At 47.9% G+C, this 26,879-nt stretch overlaps 1 protein-coding gene across 3 annotated transcripts in view; it reads right to left on the bottom strand.

The window, feature by feature from the left end:
• Positions 1-3,845: 3,845 nt before the first annotated feature.
• Positions 3,846-26,879, bottom strand: part of Wdr66 (WD repeat domain 66) — a 75,760-nt gene continuing 52,726 nt past the window's right edge. For all 3 annotated transcript variants that reach the window (XM_030254542.1, NM_001370840.1, XM_030254543.1), the window contains 3 exons: positions 8,669-8,897; positions 6,914-7,015; positions 3,846-4,812 (listed from right to left, as the gene is read on the bottom strand). In XM_030254542.1, the coding sequence (XP_030110402.1) occupies positions 4,700-4,812; positions 6,914-7,015; positions 8,669-8,897 (444 nt within the window). In that variant the 3' untranslated portion in view covers positions 3,846-4,699. The remainder of the gene's footprint in view (positions 4,813-6,913; positions 7,016-8,668; positions 8,898-26,879) is intronic.

Raw genomic sequence — 26,879 nt, 5'->3', positions numbered from 1 at the left:
GCTGCTCCAGTCAACTCTGCTTGTTCAGTCCCTGCTCGCTCCGGCCCAAAGATTTATTTATTATACATAAGTACACTGTAGCTGACTTCAAACACACCAGAAGAGGGCATCAGATCTCATTAGGGGGTGGTTGGGAGCCATCAAGTGGTTGCTGGGATTTGAACTCAGGACCTTTGGAAGAGCAGTCAGTGCTCTCACCCGCTGAGCCCTCTCTCCAGCCCTGGAGTAGCACTATTAACGAAATGGTGAGTTCCTTTCATTCACCGGGGTTTACCAGGCTATGTGAGCAGATGATCCAGGTAGCCATGTCACATCCGGCCTCTTCTAGCCTGTCACAACCTTCACATCTTTTGAAGGAAATGGGCAAGCATTGCTTTTATCTATTTATTGTTTCTTTAAAGACTTAGTCTTGTGTGGCCCAGGCTGGCCTCAAACTCACTATGTAGCCAAGGATGACCTTGGACTCCTGATCCTCCTGCCTCCTGAGTGCTACGATTATAGGCCTGCACCACCACCCCAGGCTGTCAGGTATTTTGTATAGATTCTGTAGAGTTGTGATCATCTGTTAGAGTGAATGACTTGGCCTCTAAGACAGGACAGCAAGGGAAAAACCAGCAAACCAAGGCTACTCTCTGCTTTTATAAAGTCTGCAAGCTAAGACATAGGTTTGTTTGTTTTGTTTTGTTTTTTTTTAATTTTTAAAATGGTTGAAAGCATTAAGAAGCAAATGATGTCATATGTGGGAGTCATAGAGTATAGAGTCCAAATTCTGGTGACTGTGACTAAGACTGGATTGGTTCGCTGGCATGGCCCTTTTTTCTGCACATCCATAGTTATATTTGCCCTGCAACCTAAGGTCTAGGGAACTGAGAGGGCGAGAGACCACTGGGCTTGTAGAGATCAGAATTTACTCAGGACCCTACTGAAGAATTCACCACTCCTGAGGTAGAGGGTTGGGAGGACCGGCATTCACTTGAAGCCAGAAGCTATTAAAGGAGGATGACAAACTGGATGTGGGTGGTGGCACCAGACTGTAATCCCAGCACTGGGGAGGTACAATGCTGTTGGCAATTCAACACAAAGCCTTCCATCATAGAGGGGAGCTAACGAAGATGCAGGATGTTTCCAGGTAGAGGTGAGACTTGCCTGTGTGTCCTGCAAGGAAGCGAAGCCTCTCAGGTTCAGGAAGAGAAACAACTCAGAGGCTTTAGCAAGTCCCTGAAACTGATCAGATTCACTAGGCCCCTCCCTCTCCGTGCATATATGAACTGTAAGGCATACTGAGAAAAACTCAGACAAAAGAGGATGTAAGAGCTTTGACATACTTAGCTCCCTTGAAGAGCCACTATCCAGCCTGTGGCGCTGCCTGCAGTGTGCAGTGTGCTCCGGGGTCCCAGCTTTTGTGAGCTGTCACCTATGCTGGGGCGAGCTTGGCTGATGCAGCTGTCTTTGAGGCATTTCTGTACCCGTAAGTAACCCCTCAGTCACACTCCTGCAAGTCACCCCAATAAAACTCACTGGTTCATCAAGTTACTTTGGTGCTTTCCTGATTTTGGTCTCCGTCTGGGCCGAGATGTTTATTCGCATCTCCCCAGAGGCAGTGTCACACAGCATATAGACAGGATCAGGGGTTCAAGGCCATCCTCAGCTACATTACAAGCAAGAAGCCATCCTCAGCTACATCAGAGTCTACCTGAAAGCTAATCAATCAATAAATAAAATAATAAAGGCTTGGTGATACATGCTTTCAATTCCAGCACTTGGGAGGCAGAGACGGTTGGATCTCTATGAGTTCGACGCCAGCCTGGTCTACAGAGTGAGTGTCAGGACAGCCAGGCTGCACAGAAAAATCCTGTCTCCAAAATAAAATAAAAAATAAAATAAAGACACTGAAGTTTTGGATGTACTCAGTTGCTCTACAGATACTGAGGAGCCAGGCTCCAACTGAGCAGAGACCCACTTCTGAGTATGTTACGGTGCTCAGACTCTAGTTTTGGGAGACGTTAATTCTTGTCAAGCAACTTCTCAGTTCTCCGGTACAGTCTCTGCCTGCGATAATAATAGCTGCTGTCATATTGCGAGCGATGCCCTGAGCCAGGAGTGCTTCACTTGTTCTGTGTCTTTTAATCCCCACAACCTTCCCAGGAGCGATTCCAAGAGGAAACTGAGGTTTAAGGGCTTAGCCACACCCACGGGCACACAGATACCTACTAAATATCAGAAGTGGACCAGGGACCTAGTCCCTGGGTTCCCAGGCAAATTCTGGGCAGCCTAGACACTCGCAGTCCTCGGTACTGGCTGTGGATAGGGGGTGGGCACTGGGGAGGAGTAGTGATTCTGGAAGACCACTTAACTACTACTGATCTGTGAGTTCACTATCTCATCTCATAGTGACACATAGCCTGCTAGCCCGAAGCCTCATTTATCAAAGGAGCATTCCGGTAAAGTTTTGGCTGTTCAGGATTTTGTCCTTTGATCTCAATGCTCCAGCTCTGTGACAGGATCTTCTGTCACTTTACCATGGCTTTTGGTGGTCACAGCTTTAGTCACAGCTTTAACATCCCTGTGCAGAAGAGTCCAAGCCATTCAACACTGTCCCCATCCCTAGGACGGGTGGGCCCCGGGTGCTGATGCTGGTCTGTCCTCTCCTTTATTCAAGTGCTCTGGGACTGACTCTGACTTGGTCAAATGTGGAGAGACAACAAAAGCTAAGTGGAAGTGTCCTGCTGGAAGTGTCCCCAGGTAGAAAGACCCCCTTGGCCAGACTGGGGCAGGAAGAGAGGGGGTACCACAATTGATTCTGATGTCCCTGGCATTTTGGCCTTCCTACTCTCTGGCTAGTCAAGCATGAGAGATCACCCCCAACTTGCCTCTAATGGCAACACCAGCCCTGGTGGATGCAAGTGACACTGACAATTTTTCTCACCACCATTGCAGAATATGTAGTCAGGGACTGCAAAACTAAAAGATACCAGATTTGATAAAGGAAACCTCTGGTTGGTATCCAGGTTATGCCCAAGGCAGGAGTTTTGTTTTGTTTTTTGTGTGTGTGTGTGTTTTTAAGAGAACAAGTTATTTGCGAGGTCCCTAGTCCCTAAAATGTCCCTATGAACTTTGGAAATCATCACCCAGGTCCTTAGAAGCTACAAAATTCATTCAAAAAGCTTGTGTTTCTAGCTGGGCGGGATGGTGCACACTTTTAATCACAGCACTCGGGAGGCAGAGACAGGCAGATCTCTGTGAGTTCAAGGCCAGCCTGGTCTACAATCGAGTCCAGGACAGCCAGGGCTATACAGAGGAACCCTGTCCGGGGGTGGGGGTGGGGGTGGAGAAGAAGCTCGTGCTTTGTTTTGGTTTAAAGAACAAACTGTAAAACAGGTAGTGAAGCCCTAGTAACATGCTTGGACAAGCAGGTACCTGCAGAGCTTTGGCTCTTGTCGCTTGCCAAAAGGTCACGATGACACAGCCTCGTTTGGGGTAGACAGTTCAGCGCTCTTCCTTCTAGACAGTGCAAGAGACTCTCCCTGTGCCAAACTTACAAGTGCACACTGCTAAGGAGGGCTCGGTACATGTGCACACAAGAAGTGCTATTTCCCCCATGCTCCACAGGAGAGAAACTCTTTAAGAGAATTGGAAAGGTTTTCTTGGGGGGCTCATCTTTGTTTTCCAGGACTGGCTTAGTGGGTAAGAGCACTGGCTGCTTTTCCAGATGACCCAGGTTCAATTCCCAGCACCCTCATGGTGGTTCACCACTGTCTGTAAACTCCAGTTCCAGGGGATCTGACACCTTCACACAGACATTTATGTAGGTAAAACACCAATGTATAATAAAATAAGAAAGAAAGAAGAGAAGAGAAAGTTTAATCCCTTCCCCTAAAGAAATGTTTCCTTAACGCAGTTGTCTGAGAAGGCCCTGGTGGGGGTGGGCAGGCACACTGGACAGAGTGTGATAGAGACGTATCACTGGGGACACTGGCAGGAAAGAGTCCTCAGAACTGAGAGAAAACCTACAAAAGTAGACCGTAGCGTTCACTTGTTATGCCATAGTGCAGGAATAAGACATCACTGCAAACTTAGCTGTGTCCCCTAGTGTCCACTGGTTTTGACCACTGTGTGCATTGAAGCCTGGCAGAAAGTGAGGGGGTGAAGCAGCATCTGCCATTTGCATCCTTCAGGAGCAGGACCCCGTGGCTTCTGGGCCACCTGCAGTTTGCGGGACCCAGGTTGCTTCTGCATTCTCTTTGGCAGTTGTCACCGGGGTTAGGCATGACTGGTGATGCTTGCTGTCATGGCCACACACAACTGCTTGGGTGTTTTGCTGGGAAGTAAAATAGTCTGGCACTCCCAGGAGCCCAGAACACCTCCCCCCACCCCACCCCAGTTTCGGGGTATGAGCGGCTGGCTATGACGTCCATGCAGCACAGACTCTGCTGGCTGAGGCTCCTTCAGGCCTGGCGATCCAGCTGTCAGGCCTGTTCTCGCTTCCGCCTACTCTTCTCTTTCACAGACAGTGCAATGTCCAACTCTGTGAATTCCACTGCCTAAGAGAAATTTGCTTTTAATGTCTAAAATGCTCCAAAGATTAGGCTGGGGGTGGTGGGGGGTGGGCATGGACAGAAAAGGGGACACCTCTTGGAACATGCACACACATGTGCAAGCACACACGGAGCCCTTTGTGCTGCCAGCATCGCCAATGACGTCACTGAATGAGCTGTTCCGAGCTGTCGGAAAGGGTTAAGCCAAGAATTTCCGTGGTGAATATTTCTGCAGTGATTTCCTCGGGAAGCTCTTTCTGGAGGCAGATTTCTGGACCTAGGCAGGCAAAGAAAAGAAAGCCAAATGCCTTTCCAGTGATGAGGCGCCTAATGAGAACAAGCCCTCAAAAACCCAAGGGAACGAGGACACTCAACAAAAGTGGGAGGCGGGCTGGGGAGACAAGGCTCAGCAGCGAAGAGCACTCCGACACCCCTACAGTGGTACACAACCATCTGTAACTCTAGTTCCAGGGGATCCAATGCCCTCCTCTGACCTCCCTAGGCATCAGGCATGCACACGGCACACAGACAGACAGACTCACAAGCAAAACACCCATCCACATAAAACAAACCCTTGAAAGGAAGGAAAGAAAAGAGGGGGCGGAGAGACTTTGTGCTGAAGGTCAGAATCCATCATGGAATGGAGTCTTATTAACTAAGGTCCTGGCAAACCTGGCTAGACAATAAAAGGAAGAAGTGGCACGGAGATGGGCCAGGCAGCTTTGCTCCTATCTTCTCAGGAACTGTGGGTCCTGACCACCAACTATCCTGGGCTTGTTGGTAGAGATTTTCCAGCCCAAGCAAGCCTAGAAGAGCTGTTTCAATGGACTCCTGAGTGTAAGCTCGGGACAGTAACATCTGTGAATGACAACTGGCTAGGAAGAGGTGGGGAGTTCTTGGGGTACAGGGAGAAGAAGAGGACTTTTCATTTGTTTGCTGCTGGGGATAGATTCAAGGTCATCAGGCCTGTGAGGAAAGGCCTCTGCCATCGAGTACAGCCCGAGGCTAGGAGGACCTTGGATGGGGAGGTGCCCTGGAGGATAACGTGCTTGCCACACAAGGGAGGACAGGGCTCAGATTCCCAGAGCCCACGTAGAAGCCTAGCAACGGAGAGGCTTCTTCTGTTCAGAGCCAGGCAGGCAGATGGGGGAGCTTGGGGCTACCTGAGTGGATTCACCATAACCAAAGAGCTCCAGCTTTGGTTAAGGCCCTGTCTTCAGGAGTGTGGTAGAGAAGGCTCAAGGAAGACACACGGTATTCGGTATTCGCTTCCGTGCTCTGCACACAGGCACATAGGCACACAACCTATCCACGAACACACACACGTGCATCGTACACATGTGCACATGCGTGAGAAAAGAAAGGACTAAAAAGGTGGGCAATGTGGCTCAGGGGGTGAAATCACTTCTCATCGAGGTTGAAGGCCTGGGTTCTAACTTCAGGACCTACATGGTGGAAGGAGAGAACTGACCACACACACACACACACACACACACACATACACACACACACGAGAGAGAGAGAGAGAGAGAGAGAGAGAGAGAGAGAGAGAGAGAATAAAAAGACATAAAAGAAAACTTTTAAGAAAAAGAACTTGAAGCCAGAAGATATGGTAGCACACACCTGTCATCCCAGCACTTGGGAGGTGAAGGCAAGAGGATCAGGAGTCCAAGGCTAGCCTAGACTATATTAAAGAGACCAATCTCAGAAGGAGCAGGGAGAGGGGGAGGAGCAGCAGCAGCAGCAGCAGCAGCAGTAGCAGCAGCCACCGCCAGGCATGCAGGCATGGCTGCATATGCCTTCAAGCCCAGCAGTTTGGAGGCAGCAGGAAGATCTCTGTGAGTCTGAAACCAGGTTTGGTTACATAGTGAGTTCCAGGCCAGCCAAAGCTACATAGTAAAACTTTGTCTCAGAGAAAAAAGAGAAAAGAAAAGAAAGAGAAAGAAAGCCAAACACTAGAAGGAGAGAGAAGAGATGGAGCCGAGAAGGAACATCTCTTCAGCTTGGAACTGAATTTGTACACCTACCCAGGGGTCTCCTCTCTCCACAGCCGACACGCAGCCACAGCTTCCAGAGCGGCTGAAGTTCATTCACGCAAACCAGAAAGATAAAAAAAATGGCCCAGAGGAGCAAAGAAAGGGAAAGGGTCAGAGGCAAAACAGGACAGGCAAAGTGGGAATGAATGCTCTCATCCGGCAGGCACAGCCACGCACGGCTCACTAATTCCCTTATTCATGGGATTCCCAGCTCGACTGACACTGCTGTGTGTGTGTGGTTGGAGGAGAGTGGCTTATATCGGTCCGGAGGAACAGATGCACTTAAGTCTACGACAAATCGTGAGTGGTGGCTATGCGCCCAGACAAAGGCAGGCTAAGTACCGTTGATGCAGGTGGCTGCAGGCTCCGATTTCCACCCCTCCGGAGTCAGGCCAAACAGAGTCGAGAAACAGTCGATCATCTCTTCTTCTGTCATGTGCTCCCCTGGGCATTGGAGTGGAAACGAAGTCTGGTTAAGTCTTGGGCTCTGTCTAAAGCTGGGGGTGGGAATTAGTAGGAGGTCTTTGTTTGTTTGTTTTGAGGCTGGGTCTCGTGGCTCACAGCCTGGCCTTCAATCTACTATGAAGCTGAACATGACCTTTGAATTCCTTTTTTGTTGTTGTTGTTTTTTGTTTTTTGTTTTTTGGGTTTTTTTTTTTTTTTTTTTGGTTTTGTTTTTGGTTTTTCGAGACAGGGTTTCTCTGTATAGCCCTGGCTGTCCTGGAACTCACTTTGTAGACCAGGCTGGCCTTGAAGTCAGAACTCCGCCTGCCTCTGCCTCCAGAGTGCTGGGATTAAAGGCGTGAGCCACTACACCCGGTTGACCTTTGAATTCCTGATCCTCGTGCCTCTGCCTCCCAAGTACTGGGGTTGCAGATTTGGGTCACCAGGTCTGGTTTATGTGGCACTGGGGATTCAGCTCAGGGCTTTGAGCGTGGTGCTAGGTAAGCACTGTACAACCGAGCACTGTACAACTCCTGGAGCCCCACTGGGAACTTGTGATCTTCCTGCCTCTACTTCCCAAGTGCTGGAATTACAGTTGTGTCACCACATCTGGCTGGAGATCTTCTTAAATTTCATATCTATCTATCCATCTATCTATGGTGTGTGTGTGTGTGTGTGTGTGTGTGTGTGTGTGTGTGTGTGTGTGTGTGAGAGAGAGAGAGAGAGAGAGAGAGAGAGAGAGAGAGAGAGCCTTACTTGTGTGGAGGTCAGAGGACAAGTTCTGGGAGACCCGTACAACTCCTGTGTGCTTTAGACTGAGCTCAGCCTTAATAGCGAGCACATTATTGGGTGAGCCATCTCACTGGCCCCTAGCCAAAGAGCTTTAAATACAAGTATTCTACTATTTCTTTAGACAGAAAGACGATATTCCTTATATGGTTTTACAAAGCTAGGGAGAAGAGGCTGGCCCTTGTAGAAGGACAGCAAGGTGAGTCAGGTATGGAAGGTTGGGCTCCACTTTATCTCAAACTTCCTCTTCTCAGAGCTCTCCTGGTTTGCAATAAAAAAGCTCCACTAGCGAGTGAGCGCCTGTCAGGTACGCAAGACAGCACAAGGCAACCTCTACATCTGTAGAGTAGATAGAAATAAAAGTTCAGTGTGGTGTGGCTTGATATCATGATGAATTCACCCATAAGCCTTATGATTGCCCAAGGAGACTGATAAACTGGCAAACTCCTCCCTGTTTTCCAAGCCAAGCTGGGTGTGGTGGCATAGGCCTTCAATCCCAGTGACAGGGAGGCTGAGGCAGGAGAATGGAGAGAGTTTGCAGACCAGAGTCTAACTCCTCCCACCAAGTGAGTCTGGAGGTTGAACTCAGGCCATCGGGCTCTGGGACCAACACCTTCACCCCACTGCGTCATCTTGCCGGCCTGTGAGTCACGTTTCTCACGTCTAGGTCAGGGACCTTCTTATTAATCCACCCTTGTCGGATATGAAGACAGTCCAAGATGCTCCTTGAGGTTGAAGCCCTGTCACGTGAGTGTCCCCTGTGACAGATGGAGAGCCCGAGGTGTCTGCCTACCCCTACCTCGGCTCTGTGTGCTGGGAAGTGGCTGGAGGAAATGGCTCCCAGCCGTCCTGGCCTTGTCTTACCTTTGGTGAGGAGTAAGTTCAGGAAATCCTCTCTCCGAATGGCCTTTTTCCCTTCCGAATTGGTGTAACCCAGCACGTTGAAGCTGTTCTGGATGCCGTCCATAGTGTTGCCGAAAGGTGGCCTATGGTTAAGGTAAACTTTGAGGAAATCCGGGAGGTTGATCTTGTCGATGAGCTTCCCGGTCTCCACGTATTCGCTGAACTTGATCTCATTAAACATGTCCTCAATCTAGAGGAGAGAGATCAGAAAGGAATATAGAAGACTATGGTCAACACAGACAAATACTTTTTGTTTGTTTGTTTGTTTGTTTGTTTTAATTACTTGGTTAGGCCACTCGTGAAAACTGGAAAGGAACACGTGTTTGTGGGTTGCGTTACGTCCTCCCCACCCCAGGACAGATTGCTGAAGTTTTCATCTTGGGGAGTTTATTAGAAATGGGGTTGCTGGGGGCTGGTGAGATGGCTCAGTGGGTAAGAGCACCCGACTGCTCTTCCGAAGGTCTGGAGTTCAAATCCCAGCAACCACATGGTGGCTCACAACCATCCGTAATGAGATCTGGCGCCCTCTTCTGGAGTGTCTGAAGACAGCTACAGTGTACTTACATATAATAAATAAATAAATCTTTAAAAAAAAAAAAAAAAAAAAAAGAAATGGGGTTGCTACAGAGGTAATTATAAAAGGTCATTGGTCACGCTGGAGTAGGGTGGCTTTCAATCCAGGATGTCCGTCGCCGTTGTACCATTGCAGCCTGGAGCTGAACACAGTGTGATATGATGCACACCTGTTCCCTCAAGGTCAGGGAACAGAATGCAAGCATCAGAGGGTAGGAGGAGTCCAAAAGGAGTCACCGGATGGACAACTGTCACAGGGAGCAGGGGGCATATGGCCCTGCTGACACTGATTTTGCATTCTGTCAGAGGACAAAACTCTGTTGTTTAAGCACGTGCCAAGCACTGGATCTTTTAAAGACTTCCTGTTCAAATTATCTCTAGGTATGTGTGTCTCTATGTATGTGTAAACAAACATGAGTGCAGATGCCTGTGTGTGCCAGAAGAGGGCGTTGAATCCCTCGGAGCTGGAGTCACAGGTGGTCACAAGCCACCTGATGTGTGGGTGCAGGAACCAAACTCTGGTCCTCTGCAGGAAGGAATGGTGAGCGCCCTTAACCCAAGCCATCTCTCCAGCCCCTTTTTTCCTTGTGTTTTAAGCCACTCAGTCTGTGTTGGTTTTTTGTCCTGCCCTGATGGTGTCACACTGTTCATACCATGTGGACTGTCATGAACGCTATTCAACTGTGTCACCTTTCACCCTGAGGATCTCGCAATGTATCTATCAACCACTTCCTCACGCTGACACATACACATTCATTTATTTGTTTTGAAGGAAGAGTCTCTCCAGGCGTAGTGGTACATACCTGCTTCCTGTGGTCAGGAAACAGAGGCTGCAATATGCCTTAGGTTCAGAGCCAACCTGTGCCTGCATAGCAAGTTCTAAGGTAGCCATGGAGAGACAGAGAGATTCCATTTCAATAAACCAACAAAAAAAAGTACTTCCCAAGAATTTTCAAATGAGTTTGGCTGAATAAGTATAGATTTCAATGAGAAACTCAAATATGTTACTCACATCCTAGCAATTTTTTTTATTTAAAATGAATTTTTAAAGTAAGTATACAACCAGCTATTGTGATGCATGCCTTTAATATCAGCAATCAGAAGGCAGAGGCAGGTGGATCTCTGTGAATTGGAGGCCAGCCTGGGCTACAGAATGAGTTTCAGGCCAGCCAGGGGTATATAGTGACACTCTGTCTCAAAAAATAAAAGAAGAAGAAGAAGAAGAAGAAGAAGAAGAAGAAGAAGAAGAAGAAGAAGAAGAAGAAGAAGAAGAAGAAGAAGAGAAGAAGAGAAGAAGAAGAAGAAGAGGAAGAAGAAGAAGAAGAAGAAGAAGAGGAAGAAGAAGAAGAAGAAGAGGAAGAGGAAGAAGAAGAAGAAAAGAAGAAGAAGAAGAGGAAGAAGAAGAAGAAGAAGAAGAAGAAGAAGAAGAAGAAGAAGAAGAGAAAAAGAAAAGAAAAGAAGAAAGAAACAAAGAAAGAAACAAAGAAAGAAAAAGAAAAAAAAGAGAAAAGAATTCTGAGAAATGCACTAAAACCTATCGCAACCTATTAGAACTGGTAAAAGGTTTCAGGATACGATATCAGTCTGTGAACCTCAGGAGTGGAGAGATGGCTCAGCAGTTAATACCTGTAACCAATCTTTCAAAGGATGGTAACAGGCGTGGTTAGCATCACCCTCATGAAGGCTCATAACTATCCATTATCTTCAGTTCTGATGCCCTCTTCTGACTTCAGCAGGTACTGCATGCACATGGGTCACATACATACATGCAGGTAAAACACATATACACATACACATAAAATAAAAAAGTTCAATATATATAAATCAATTTTATTTCATACACTAAACACTACAAAGAATTATTAAGAAAATAATTCCATTTCATTGTTTGTTTGTTTACATATTTTATGAATATGAGTGCTCTATTTGCATGTATGCCTGTATGACAGAAGAGGGCATCAAACAGAAACGGGCATCAGATCCCATTACAGATGGTTGTGAGCCACCATGTGGTTTCTGGGAATTGAACTCAGGACCTCTGAAAGAGCAGTTAGTGCTCTTAACCACTGAGCCATCTCTTCAGCCCCATTTCATTTTTTAAAATGAGTATGTGTGTGCATGTGTGTGTGTGTGTGTGTACGTGCGTGCACATGCCAGTGTGTAGTGTATGTACAGGTACATGTATGCCCCAGGGAATATGAGAAAAACAGTGGAGATACCACGTGGATTCCACATTTACCTGTGGAGCCATTTCACCAACCCAATCATTTTTATTTCTAGTAGCATCAACTTCAAGAAAATTTTCGGAATAGTTTTTAACAAAAAAGCTTAAGCTCTAAAAACTATAAAATAGTGTGGAAGTTAGGAAAAACCTAAATTAATGGAAAGATTTTTTTTTTTTGCAGTTTTGTTTTTTGAAGATTTATTTATCATTATATCTAAGTACATTGTAGCTGTCTTCCAATGAACCAGAAGAGGGCATCAGATCTTATAAGAGATGGTTGTGAGCCACCATGTGGTTGCTGGGACCTCTGAAAGAGCAGTCAGTGCTCTTAACCACTGAGCCATCTCTCCAGCCCCCAGGAAAGAGTTTTCTAATTTGGAGCTTGGAAGACTTAACGGTGTTAAGGTGACTGCTCTCCAAACTGACTGACTGGTCCCCTGCCTAGCATGTCCCAGGCACTGAGTTCCACGCCCAGTGCCACCAGGAAACAACCAAATGAGATCCCTAACTCCAGCCGGCCTTTCTGTTATTGTAGAAACCAACAAGTTGATTCTGGAATTAATACTGCAAAATAGTAGAAAAAAGTGGAACTGTAGGGAAAAACAGATCAGAGTTTGAGGACCCCTCCCCCCAGTCTCAGTTCATCCCATGGTCATCAACAGTGCAGCTCTGGCATAATGGCAGACACATAGGGCACAGAAATGGGATTGAGAGCATGGAAAGAGGACTGGAGAGATGGCTCAGTGGTTAGGAGCACTGGCTGCTCTTGCAGAAGACCAGGGTTCTATTCCAGCATCCACATTCGGCAGCTCACAACCATCTGTCATTCCAGATTCAGGGGACCCAATGCCCTCTTCTGGCCTCTATGAACACACATACACTCACAAATAAAAAATTAGAATAAACTTTAAATATTTCTAATTACATTCATTTGTGTGTCTTACACACATACACACACACACACACACACACACACCTTTGTGCGTATTTGGAGGCCATGGGGATAACTTACTGGTGTTAAATATGGATCCTGGATATTGAATTTTGCTTATCAGATTTGCCAGCAAGCACCCTTGCCCACTGATCTATCTTGCCAGCCCCAGATATTTTGTTGTTCATAATTTTCACTTTTATTTATTTAATTATTTTATTTTTTTGAGACGGGAGGTCTCACTGAATATCCCTGGCTGGCCCAGAATTCACTCTGTAGTCCAGGTTGACCTGAAACTCACAGAGATCCACCTGCCTCTGCCTCCAGAGTACTAAGATTAAAGACGTGGGTTGTTACGTCTGACTTAGTTTAGATTTTTGCTGACCTAACCTGCAATCCAACTGCCTCAAGCAAGCAACTAATTTCCTTCTGAAGCTGCCAATTCAAAGGAGAAAATCAGCAGCGCCCCCCCCCCCCATTTCCTCCGGTGCCCCTCTCCTCAGACCCCGGGGACCTCACACTGAGTGGAAACAGTATCTGAATTTTCTGTTTCTCCCTACCTCACTGGCGGATACAGTTTTGTTACTCGAGCCTGTGTCTCTAAGCCAGCGGTTATTTACTTTCACTTTAAAGATACTTAACCACTAGATTGTTGAAAACCTGTTGCTTTCAAGCTGTTCCCAGCTGCAGTTAACAGCCTTGGGGGAGGGGAGCCATCATTTCCATTCTTTTGCATGCAGAATTCTGCAGCTTAGATACACTCAGTCAGGTTGGAGAAGAAAGGGAGGTGTGACCCGCTTCCCCTATGTGTGAAGGAAAACCTGCTGGCTGGATGCTGGCAGCCCCAGCTCTTGGGAAACAGCACTATTGGTTCCGAGGAAGTGTGACTGAAACTGTGGACACGCTGTATGTGAGGATACTGTTTTATAGTTAGCATGTACACTTGACACAATTGCATGATGGTGCATTAGATTATACATGAATTTTATACATATTAAAAACCACTATCATATTAACATGCTATGCTATATAATTTTAATACTACAAGGCATGCCATGTATGTGCACTCTGTATGTTCTTGGTGCCAGAGGGAACCAGAAAGGGGTGTTAGGTCCCCTAGAACTGTAGTTACTAATGGCTGTGAATCGCCCTGTGGGTGCTGGGAACTGAACCTGGGTCTTCTTTTACTGCAAGCTCCTAACCTCTCATACTGGGGCTGGTGAGATAATCATTGGCTAAGAGCACTGGCTGCTCTTGCAGAGGACCCAGGTTTGATTCCAACCACCCACATGGCGGCTCACAACTCCAGTTATTGGGGATCTGATTCCCTTTTCCCGCCCTCTGTGGACACCAGAAACACAGGAAGTATACAAATACACATGCCAGGCAGTGGTGGCACACACATGCCATTGATCTCAGCACTTGGGAAGCAGAGGCAGGCGGATTTCTGAATTCGAGGCCAGCCTGGCCTACAGAGTGAGTTCCAGGACAGCCAGGACTACACAGAGAAACCCTGCCTCAAAAAACCAAAATAAAACAAAACACACATGCGTGTAAGACACTCATATACACACTTTTAAAAAATGATAAAATGTTAACTCAATGTTTAACAGTTAAGATATATACACACCACTACTTGGTAATAGATCTTCAAATTCTTTTTTCTTTGTGTAGTCCTGGATGTACTAGAACTCGCTCTGCTGGCCTCAAACTCAGAGATCCCCCTGCCTCTGCCTTCCGTGCTGGGGTTAGAGGTGTGTGCAAGCATCTGGCCTGTCTTCAAATTCTAACACTGCCATTGTCTGTGTATGGGATCTGTGGTGCATCACGTAATATTCCTTATGGTCAATGTTCTTGAGAGAGGGGGCATAGTATGTATATGTACTGGGGCAGTTTTTACTTTTTTTATTTTTATTTTTTTGGTTTTTTGAGACAGGGTTTCTCTGTGTAGCCCTGGCTGTTCTGGAACTCACTCTGTAGACCACGCTGGCCTCGAACTCAGAAATCTGCCTGCCTCTGCCTCCCAAGTGCTGGGACTAAAGGCGTGCGCCATCACTGCCCCGCAGTTTTTGCTTTGTTTAGTCTGGCTTTTATTTTCGTGAACTGTTGTTTGAGGCAGATCTCACATAGCCTGTACTGACCTCAGACTTGCTATGCAGTTGAGGATGTCCGCGAACCTCTGATCTCATTGACATATGTTGGCGTGCTTGGTTTATGTGGGGCTGGGGATCGAACCCAGGCCTTCCTGCATGCTGGGTAAGCACTCTGCCGTCTCAGCTACATCCCTAGCCTGCACTAGGTTCTTTTAAAGCACACAAGTGCCTGCCCAGAGTAGGGACTCAACCGACAGTAATTATACTGCGATTGTTTTTTCTCTATGTGCTTTCTAATTAGAATTTGTGTAATTACAATATAAATTATAATTCTATGCTAATGACATACGATCAACTTTATAAGTAATAAGTATATAAATTACAATACATATACATTACCGACATAATGTATGATTTAACTCAATTCCTCAGTAGGGGCCTATGATGACAAAGGGAATTGACATGTCTGCATTATTCATACCCAGAGAGTCCCAAGATCTCAGTGAGCGTTCTCAGCACAAACCTAGGATCCCTGCTTGGGCTGGAGAGATGGCTCAGCGGGTAAAGGGGCTTGTGGCACACGCCTGGCTCCTTCAGTTCAATCCCCGGTGAGACGCTGCCTCCTGAGAGCCTTCCCCTGACCTCCACACACACATATCGCACGACACACACAAGATAATAATGCTAAGTGAGAAGTCAGCAGCTTGGTATCCCTGGCAACTCCTGGCTGAGCCTATTTGTAGGCATGACAGAGACAGATTCTGCAGCATGTCTAACTGTGGGGATGGATGTGGTCCTCCCGGTGCCTTCTGAATGCCCCGGTGTGAAGGTGACTCTAGAGAGGCCAGGATGCTCAGCCTGGAATGTTCTGCTTGTCTGCAGCCGGGCTAAGTACAGTATCCGCTGAGGCTATGGTCCATTTTATCCACCTGAAGAGTTTTCATAGTTCTGAGGGCAGCTTCTTGCGCCCAGAGATCCCGCTTTTATTAGTTGGGGGGGGGGCATGCTATTTAAAAGTTCCCCAGGTGATTTCATGTGTGGCTGGGGTTGAGAAGCCTGGCTTTTAAGGCCACAGTTCTCAAACTGCTCAGGCTGGGGGTGTGTGTGTGTGGGGGGGAACGGCCCTGAGGGCTTGTTAACAGGGGGGATTCCAACTCAGTGAGTCTGGGGTTGGGAGGGTAGACTATGCTTAGTTTACAATTCCCCAGGAGGCTCTACACTTAGAACCAGTGTTTCTTGACTGGGGGGCGAGGGTGGAGGGAGGCGGGGGGGGGGGGTGGGGAGGCTCACAGAGGTGACATTCATGCAGAAAAGAGTTAGCTCCTAGCCTGTGGCTTTCTACAGAGCAAGGGCAGGTGGCAGCTGCAGGCCAGCAGATGAGCCAGTTGTTTGGGTTTGCATCTGTTCCCCTGGGAAGCAGCAGGGCGGCCGCTCTCAGCTCTGCTGCCTCCCCTCAGCCTCCGCAGCCTGGTGTAGACAGAGCCTGACCTCAGAGTTCCTCAGAGAGACATGAATGAGGCGTGAGTGAAAGGAGGAAGGCAGACAGCGATGGGAGAAGAATTCATCTTAAAATTCACAAAAGCGGGACTGAAGAGGTCGCTCAGTTAGCAGTGTGTGCTGCTCTTATAGGGGACCCAAGGTCAGTTTCTAGGACCATGTGGGGCATCTCACAACTGTCAGTGACCCCAGCTATTCAAAGCACTTAACACCCTCTTTTGGCTTCTGAGGGTGTGTGTGTGTGCGCACACACACACACACACACTTAAAAATCAGTTGGACTTGGTGGCACAGGCCTTTAATCCCAGCACCTAGAAGGCAGAGGCAGGAGGATCTCTGTGAGTTTCTGGCCAGCCTGATCTACAGAGTGAGTTTCAGGATAGCTAGAGATAATTAGTAAGATACCATGTCCAAAAGAGAGAGAAAGAGAAAGAGGGAGAGAGAGAGAGAGAGAGAGAAAGAAAAGAGAGAGAGAGAGAGAGAAAGGAAGGAAGGAAGAAAGGAAAGAAAGAAAGAAAGGAAGGAAGGAAGGAAGAAAGAAAGGAAGAAAAGAAAAGAAAAAAAAAAGAAAAGAAGAGGAAGAAAAGAAAGAAAGGAAGAAAGAAAAAGAGTCACAAAAGCCTTATTTGGAGGAACGACCAGTAGTTCACATGGCTCGGCTCCTAGTACTGACCCAGCTCTGCTTTGTTTGACATAGAATATTTTATTCAATGATTTCTCACCTGGCCAATCATTTTAAACATCTGGACAGACAGACAACATGCTGTCCCTTGCTGGTGTTGCTGCCCCAGGCCCTGAAACACAAGGGTGACCTGTTCTTGGTGGCCTGCGTTCCTCCTGCAGAACCATTTTCCTTCAGCCCATCACTGAACCCCAAAGGCCTTTTGGTTTGCTGTCGTCCCTGTTGGCAGCCACAGGAAGCCCCTGGGGGATTTTGAGTCGTGTTTTATAATTTTTATAAGCTCCCTAGTAAGTGGAGAGGACCCTGATCCACTTGAACTGGGGCCATGCCCGGGTTTTTTTTTTTTTGGTTTTGTTTTGTTTTGTTTTTTTCTTCCCCCCTCCCCCCGAAGGCGGCTCTGGGTGGCCCACGTGTTTCCTTCTGTGAGTGTCACAGCCTCACCAGGCTGGAGGACTCTTCATACCTCTCAGTACTCCCTCCACCCTCATCCTGTCCCATAAAACTCCCTGGAACATCCTCGACCTACGGAAGTCAGTCCTCCTCCCCGTCACCCAGGCCCTGTGCCCTCTCCCAGTTGTCCACTCCATTGTTTTCTCACTGATGCGGGCAGGAATGGAGTGCGCTGGAGAGGGTGATCCACAGGCAGATTCTCCACACAGCTGTGTTTGGAGACTCTCTGAGCCTTGCTGCTGCTTGTGCCTGCTCTTAAAACCACAAAGCAGTCTCCTCTCCTCCTGGGGACACGTCCCCCTAAGACCTCAACAGATGCTGGAATAGACATCACCGAGAGTCCTAACCTTTAATAACCATTTCTCTTTTACAGAAAGGACCTCATAAGTAGCCCAGGCTAGCCTCAAAACTCTATAGGTAACTGGAAATAACCTTGAACTTCTGACCCTTCTGCCCCCACCCCCCTACCCCTGCTCCTGCATGTCCTGTCCTGGGAGGACCGGGTGCCATGAGCCTAGTTCCCAGGGCTGCACTTTCTTCTTCTTTTTAAATAATAGGAGGTGCTTTCCCTGCAGAAAGACTAAAGCTTATTCACTAGGACATATAATAGCACAAGTACAAACGTCCTCATCACAATCCATGGGGAGGAGATTTGTCCTTACCACAGGTTTCAGAACACTACTTTTGGCTCGTTGTTATTGTCACTGTTTGGGGGGAGGGGGGTGCCCAGCTTACGGTATCACTCGTGCTCAGTGGGCACTCTGCCCAACCCTTTTTTCTTCCCTTATAAAGCAGAGAATGTTTACCTTTCCAGAATAAAAGAAGCCCTTAACGGCTTCTGTGGCAGGGCCACCTCTCGGCAGCACTGTGTCCCCACTGTAGAGCCTTTCAGTAACTTGAGGGTGACAGATTACACTATGCGACATGTATCAGGCAACAGACACAGACACTAGGTGACTAATGGGGGAGTGTGTATAGCCCACGTACTTGTAAAGGTTTTAAAGAGACTATCCTGACTGAGTGCCAAGACCTGTAACTGTTGCCGAGGCCGTGGGAGCAGGTGATAGGTGCCTACCACTCTCAGACATTCTGATCAGTTCCCGGGCACCCGAAGTACCCAGATGGATGCTGGTTCCAGTTAAGAAATAACAGGGATGGACATTCACCCCACAGACAGATTTAAAACTCGCACCTAACAAGGCATTTCTGCTCCTTAGTACATACGCAGGAGAAATGGAAAGCTACGTACACAAGAACTGTGTAGGGATGTCTGGGACAGCATCGCTCGTGGGAGCGCCATGCTAGAGACAAGCCAAAAGGTCGCCAACCCCCGAATAGGCAAATAAAATGCAACAAATTCACTGAATAGAATATTCTTCAGCAATATTCCTGGAGATCAAAAAGATGGCTCAGCTGTTAGGAGCACGGAGGACCTGGACTCCAGTACCTCTATGGTGGCTGACAACCATCTAGAACTCTGCTTTCAGTAGATCTAATCTCCTCTTCTAAGCCCCATAGGCAACAAACATGCCCATGGTTCACAAGCATACCTGCAGGCAAAATATTCATTTGGGTAAATAAAACAAATAAATCAAAAAAAAATTTTTTTGAAAAGAAGAACCATTATCATCGCCATCATTATCAACACCATCACCATTGTCATTGTCACCATCACCATCATCATCACCATCAACAGCCTCATCATTATCATCAGGGCTGAGAGAAGGTTCAGCACTTAAAAGCAGTTGCTACTCTTTCAGAGAATGTGTGATGCTTGTCTTCTGACCTCTGTAAGCAACTGCACCCACGTGCATACACACACAGACACACACAAACACATAAGTAATTAAAAACTACAAACAAGAGGCAGGAGGATTGTCCGAGCAGTTAAGAACATTTCCTGTCCCTGCAGAGGATCCCTGGTCAGGTCCCAGCACCCGCACGGTGGCTCACAACCACCCATAACTCCAGTTCCAGGGAGTCTGATGCCCTCTGCTGACCTCTGAGGGCATGTGGGTAAAATACTCACACACATAAAAATAACTCAAAAATAAAAATTAAAAAAAAAAAAGATATTATCCAGGTTTGGTGGTGCACACCTTTAATCCCAGCACACTGGAAGCAGAGGCAGGCGGATCTCTGAGTTCTCAGAGGCCAGCCTGGTCTACGTCGTGGTTCCAGGACAGCTGGGGCTATGCAGAAAGACCTTGTCTCAAACAAACAAAGCAGTTAAAGCTTAGAAAAATAAGAATGGGGCTGGTGAGATGGCTCAGTGGGTTAGAGCACCCGACTGCTCTTCCGAAGGTCCAGAGTTCAAATCCCAGTAACCACATGGTGGCTCACAACCATCCGTAACGAGATCTGACTCCCTCTTCTGGTGTGTCTGAAGACAGCTACAATGTACTTACATATAATAAATAAATAAATCTTAAAAAAAAAAAAAAGAAAAAAAGAAAAAAAAAAAAAAGAAAAAGAAAAATAAGAATGAAGGCCTGGTACATGCTACATTCTGAATGAATCTTGAACATGCCATGCCGAGTGAACTAAGCCAGACATATCACGTACTGTATGCTCTATTTTTATGCAATCCGGAATAGACAAGGCTGCCCAGACGGAAGACAGATTGGCAGTTGCCAGGGCTGGGGGAGGAGGGGCCCAGAGTGGCTGATAACAGGTATGGGATATCTTTGGGGGGATGATAATATCCTGGGGTTGCACAGGGCACAGGGCTGCACAGCTCTGTAGACAACCCAAAAGCCAATGATGCACTGCATAAGTGCACTGTGTGGTGTGTGTTATGTTACAGTAAAGCTGTTGTTTTTAAAGTAGGCGGAGCAAAAGCAAAAGCAAGCAGCACAATTGCCCAATTCTAGAAATGTTGGTATTTTAGGAAACGTATTTCCTTACCATCACTGTGCCCCACGCAGCCTTTAGAATCATGAAGTTGGCAGCAATCAATGTGTGTTTGTTGTGAAAGCTTCAAAAAACAGGGACGTACGAAAAAGTGCACGCCCTGGGCAGGGTGCGGCTCAGTGCTCAAGTGCTTGCCTAGCGCAGAAACAAACAAACAAACAAACAAACAATTCAGACCCCCAGGCCTGGATCAACATCTCCACTTTGGGGATTATCTTCCTTCTTTGCATCAAGGCACACACGCAAACACACAACACCAGGTCTGGGCTCACTCAGTAGTGAGGGCTCTGCCCTCAGTAGCTGAGTTGCAGTGAAAGCTTCCTCTATGCTCTAAGCCTCCCTTTTACCATCTGTAAAATAGGCAGGGCAAATAAAGCAAGGGCCTGCATGTTTCCTGAGGCCACTGAGCAGACACAGCCCACAGCGCATCCTTCAAGGTGCTAGGGTGCACAATGAGTGTGCAAGAGAGAAGCCCGGCCACCCCCATCCACTTTGCACTAGGTGATACGGTGTCAATCCTGGCTTGCTTTATCCAGTAGCTCACAGGTATTCTGGGATTTATTGACTTAAATGCTCACTTTTGCCTTGCAGTCTTTCTGCAGGAGGCTAGCGGGGTGATGGTCCTGCTCCAGCCTCCCCTAGAACCCTGGCCCGGTTCTCTTACCTTTAGGATGGAAATGACCATCCCGATGTTACTTTGCAGAGCAGAACCCCACATACTAAGGGCCCTGGGCGCTTTCTCGGAAAGGGAGGAACTGTGCCCAGGATTTCCTTCTCAAGTTTCCCCCCCTCCATATGGGTGAGCTTGCACCAATTGGCTTCCCTCTCTACTCCAGCTGGGCCCACCAGTCTAACAGATTAGCACTTGGGGCTTTAAGAGGATCTTGTGTGTTTATCTTCTGGTCTTTTTGGTTCTGAGTACAAAGGCGATACAAACGATACACTGTTAGTTCTATATATGCTGTTAGTTTAAGGGAACTAAATAGCACAATGACATCCTTACCAGCCCCTGCTCTCTTCGGACCCACACTGCCTGCTGAGGGGACAGGGAAGATGGTAAGCAAGCCGGCTTTCATTTATAGACCCTTGATGAGCTGACTGCATGCACGGGAGAAAGAGGCTGAGAAGAGCCAAGGAGAACCTGGCTGTTCCCAGGGCCTCCAAGGCAGGCAGGGGCGGGGGGTGGGAGGGAAGAGTGGGGAGGTGGAAGGGGAGAGCCCAGTGGGATGGAGACCAGCTAAGGAGCGTCTCGGTGGGTGGTCACATGCAGTTGAGGTAAATCGCTGTGAAATGAGGTTATACAGGACCCTTTCTGGCTGTCTCCGGAAAGTTCTTGAGGGAGTAGGTTTCAGTGTCTGTGTGCAAAGCAGGGAAGAGATGAGCATCAGGCCTGGGGTGAGATCGGGAAGGCCCGAGCCTGCTGAATGAGACCACGGTGAGGTTTTCAGTGGGTCCCAGAGGCCCTAGCTGACCTCAGGCTGTACCTAGGAAGTAGGAAGAGCGCGTTCTCCCGACTTGCAGCTCCCAGAAATGGGTGTCACTACAGGCTTGGAACCTGTTCCTTCAGGTTAAACACACACACACAAGTAATAACAATAACTACGACTATATGGTGGGAAGGGAGCAAGGGGGATTTGAACCCAGGGCCCTCACACATGCTAGGTAAATGCACTAGTACTGAGATACCAGTAGGTTCATTTTGAGACAGGGTCTCACTAAGTTGCCCAGATAGGCCATTCTCCTGCACCATCCTCCTGAGTAGTTGAGATGACAAGCCTGCACCACCGGGTCTGGCCATTCAAATCATTTCCCAAATAACTAGAGCCCGCTACCCTTGAACTCACTGTCCCCAAAGACAAGAGTCTCAAGGTGTATCCCAGACTGACCCCAGTCTGTGTAACTGAGGTTGACCCCAAACCCCTTCCTTCTCCTCCTGGCTCTACCTCCTGAGCACTGGGGGTACAGGCACGCACCTGATTTTATGTGGTGTTAGGCACCCAGAACCCAGAGCTTTGTCGAGAGCCACTGAGCCCAGGCTAGTCAATCTATCTCACCTTCAGTAGCTCCTGACTGGAGGCCTGCCTCATTATCACATCCTCCGGCATTAGAATTGTTTCAATTTTTTTTAAAGAATTGATTTAGATGAATGGGTATTTTGGATACATGGCCGACTATGTGCCACATGTGTGTCTAATGTTCTCGGAGGTCAGAAGAGGGTGTCAAGGTCCCCCGGGACTGAAGTTATAGACAGCTGGGAATTGAACCTGGGTCCTCTAGAAAAGCAGCCAGTGCTCTTAACTGCTGAGCCATCTCTCCAGCCCAGGTTCTTACTGCAGCAAACTGTCCTGACATAACTGTCCTTTTCCTGTGGGTATCATCTTACATGTGTAAGATTTTCTCTGGAAGAGACATCCTTTTTATTTTAATTTTTAAAAGTTTTTTTTTTTGTTTTTTGTTTTTTAATGTGTACGAGCATTTTCCCAGTATTTATCTCCGTGCACCACATTCATGCCTGGTGCCTGCAGAAGAGGGCAGCAGATCCCCTGGAACTAGTTACCAGATGGTTTGCCAGCTACCCTGTGGGTGCCAGGGATCGAACCTTGGTCTTCTGGAAGTGAAATCAGGCGCCTCGCCATCTTTCTAGCCTCCACAGTAAATTCTTCAGAGAGAAGGGCTGGGGCTGACAGGATGCTTAGCGGCTGAAGGGGCTTGCCACCAAGACTGACAACCTGGGTTCAATGCCTGGGACCCATGGGATGGGAGATAACAAACTTCGGTAGGTAAGCTGCCCTTTGACCTCCACACATACACTGTGTCCCTACACCCACAAACACACATACACATACACATACATACAAGTATACACCTTGCCCCGCCACACACACACACACACACACACACACACACACACACACACCATGCCCCACCATACACACACACACACACACACACACACACACACACACCATGCCCCCACCATACACACACACACACACAACCACACATACACACACACACCCCATGCCCCCACCATACACATACACACATACACACATACACACACCATGCCCCATCATACACACACACACATACACACACACACACCATGCCCCCATCATACATACACACACACATACACCATGCCCCACCACACACGCACACACACTGGAAAGTCAAGCTATTCCTGTCTAGACACTCCTATACAATGCCACTGCCCCTGAATCTGCCCGGTGCCTTAGGGGACTTTGTAATGACTCTGAGATCAAACAGTGATGCCAGGACTCCACTTTTCTCCTCGTCCTTGCGGCTGGATGAGGCCACTGGGCGCCATTTGCTCATTTACTCGCTCGTTCAATTAACATTTGCTGAGCGCCTGCTATCGGGGCGCTTGCTGGGGGCGCATATGTTCCTACCAGGATTAGCCTTAAATTTATGGAGCTGAGAGGCTGCACGGATGTTAACTCACGACAGAACGTAGATTACATAGTGCTGTGTAAGCAGAACAGAGAGACCGCTGCAGGGAGCAGGGAGCGAGCGTGGTGCATGGGCTATCTCCTGGTCAGAAGGACATCACAGGCAACCTTCTCGACATCCATGATAGAAACTGGACACTTCCTTAATGCTGGCTTTTTCTATGGTGTTACACACACTGCCCACTGTTCATCTAAAATAGGACTCGGCATACATACCTATCATCTATACTACTCCAAAGCGTGGGGCTGGGGGATTGCAGCCTGGGATTCAGAACCAACAACAGGAACACTTGGGAGACCCCCTCTTCAATAAGCCAATCTAGGCTCCGGCGCCTTTCTGTAGATGAAAGCGGGGCTAGGAATTCTTTGCGGGAGTCTTGTATTCTTGTGAAATCAGACCTCGATTACTGCATTACCTTTGAACCCTGCAGTGGCTATATTCGTGTGTGAGCCCAAGCTGGCTAGGCCAACTTGTCCATAGGACTCCTTAGGGAAGCAGAGGGGAGGGGTGAAGGCACAGCAGGGAGGGGGATGGCGGCACAGTTATGTTCTCATGGGAAGTGTTTCATGAACCTCAGCAGAGACGGGGGTGGGGGGTGGGGGGTGGAGGGTATAGAAATGTAAAAGCCCTGGGGGGGGGATTTTTTTCCAAATCACTATAAACCTGACATGAGAAAAACAGATCAGAAACATCTTGTGCTTCCAACACAAACAAGTGTGCGAGCTAGCAAAGACCGCACTCTGGTGTGGGGCATATCTGATCACAGGAGCTTCAGATAATGTCCCCAGAAGGTAAATGCATTTGCTTGCATGGTACTGTGTGTGTGTGCGTGTGTGTGTGCGTGTGTGTGTGTGTGTGTGTGCGTGTGCGTGTGTGTGTGTGTGTGTGTGCCTACAGCCCAGTGGTTCTCAATCTTCCTAATGCTTCTACCCCTTAATACAGTTCCTAATGTTATGGTGACCTCCCCAACCTTAAAATTATTTTTGTTGCTACTTCATAACTGTGACTTTGCTACTGTTAGGAATTGTAATATAAATAATTTTGAAGATTGAGGTTTTCCAAGGGGTTGAGAACTGCTATTCTAGCCCAAATAGATTTTTTTTTTTTTGTCATTTGGGTGTTTTGTTTTGTTTTGTTTTGTTTTGTTTTTTGAGGCAGAGTCTTATGTAGCCCAGGCTAGCCTACAACTTGCTATATAGCGAGGATAACCTTCAACTTCTGAGGACTGGAGAGACTGCTTAGTGTAGCTGGACTTTGGCTACTTTGTGGGTTTCTTTTTCTTCCACCCTTTTCCACTCTTCTTTCCACCCTTTCAGCCCCCTAACACTAGATAATAGAGAGAAAAAGAATAGAGGGGAAAGGAAAGAGATCCCAGAATAACATCAGGGACTGAACAGGGGGCGAGGTCCGTTATGGTTAGACCACTTTCCTGGTGATTGGGGGTTCAAGTTCCTTGGGGCAAGTTTGACCTTTGCTGTCAGGATACCTAATTTCTTCTTCATGTTGTTTCTTCTTTGTGAACAACTGCTTAACAAACCACTACGGACAATCAACCCACAACCAACCAACAATCCTGAACGGCCAACAACAAGCCACCCCACCTGTTTGGACCCTGGCATTTATATATCCTCTGAAAAGGCCCCAGAATTCTAGACGCCACACCATCGCAAAAACTCTCTGCATCTGGCAACCTTACCAGCCACTGCTAGAGCACGAGGCAAATCATAGTCAGCGGCTGTGGGCAGCCTGAAGCAGCCCCATATCACACACTTGGGGTTAAAACAAAAAACATATTCTCGTAATATTTCTGAGTTTTTCAAAGAAACCTATCTTAAGGTTTTGCTGCTGTGTCCAGACACCATGACCGAGGCAACTCTGACAAGGACAACGTTTAATTGGGGCTGGCTTACAGGCTCAGAGGTCCAGTCCATTATCATCAAGGCAGAAGCATGGCAGTGTCCAGGCAGGCATGGTGCAGGTGGAGCTGTGAGTTCTACATCTTGCTCTAAAGGCTGCTAGGAGAAGACTGGCTTCCATTCAGCTAGGACAAGGGTCTTAAAGCTCTCACTCACAGGGACACATTTCCTCCAACAAGGCCACACCTCTAGATAGTGCCACTCCCTGGGCCAAGCATAGTCAAACCACCACAGAACCGAAACTCCAAAACTGTCACTATAGCTTAGTGGTAGGGTGCTTACTTAGATATGTCAAGCCCTAGGTTCTGTCTGCAGCACAGAAGAAGGTGGGGAACCTTATATTCTGGAGCCTGTGATTGTTTAGCCAGAGGCAGGACTGAGAAAGGGCCAGCCACACTGCTTTTCAGACCCTCACATGCCCCAGGGCTAGTTACCCACAAAGTCAGCACCGAAACCCCAGAGGTGGGTGCCACCATTGTCTCATACAGAGCTAGGGAACGGAACCCACGTGCTAGAGTGCTCCACCCCTGGGCTGCATCCAGGGTCCAAGCAGAACTTCAATTGGGAACCGTTCCGCCCTGCCCAAGTCCTCTCTGTGAGGGTGGACCAAGCCTGTCTCGGACTCCAGGAGGGGTTAGTGGTTAGGCCTGGAAGCCTGGGCCGTGTGTGCTTCTAGACCGTGATAAGGTTGGAGCCACTACCAGGGGTAGCTGGTCCTGGAAAGGAAGCTCATTGCTGTATCTGGGTCGGTGGCCTCCTCAGCACAGGCAGGTGTGAGGACGGCCTGCAGTCCAAGGAAACTCGAAGGAAAGAGAGCCCAGAGAGAAGGATGCATGTGAGCCTCTGGGTTCAGCTGAGCTGCACACTGCCTCTACTTCAGACTTGGATTCTCTGAACCAAGACCCGGCCCGACTTAGGTACCTGCGACTTACAGCCAAAGAGGACTCCTGACCAATAACCTTGCAGTGTGTGTGTGTCAAGGTCCTTGTCCTTTGTGATGAGTGGCCCTTGAGCTCAGAGCCAGTGTAGGGGGCAGGGGCTTTCTGCACAGCTGTATATCTAAAAGACCCTGGGCAGGTGAGACCCTAGACGGCCAGGCCCCTGTCCCAGCTAGCTGTGGTCCTCAACCCCGGGGGGAGTAGGAGGGTTAGAAATCCCATCTCACCCACCTGACAAGTGTTTAAAGTACTTCCGATACGACGTTCAGTTTGGAAAGCGATAGCTAAGGATATTGCTTTGAAAAATACAGCTGGGGGGTGGGGGACACAGAGGCATACCCACCTCTGATCCCGCAGTCGGGATGCAGAGGCAGGTGGATGAGTTTGAAAGACTGGTCTACACAAGTCCCAGGCCAGAGTTGCATGAGGAGACCCTGTATCAAAAGACCAAAGCCAAAACAAAACAAAACTACATTGGAAA

The sequence above is a fragment of the Mus musculus genome, chromosome 5, assembly GCF_000001635.26.
Source record: "Mus musculus strain C57BL/6J chromosome 5, GRCm38.p6 C57BL/6J".
Lineage (NCBI taxonomy): Eukaryota > Metazoa > Chordata > Mammalia > Rodentia > Muridae > Mus > Mus musculus.
The sequence above is the reverse complement of the archived record's forward strand: the minus strand, read 5'-3'. Positions and strand labels throughout refer to the sequence as shown.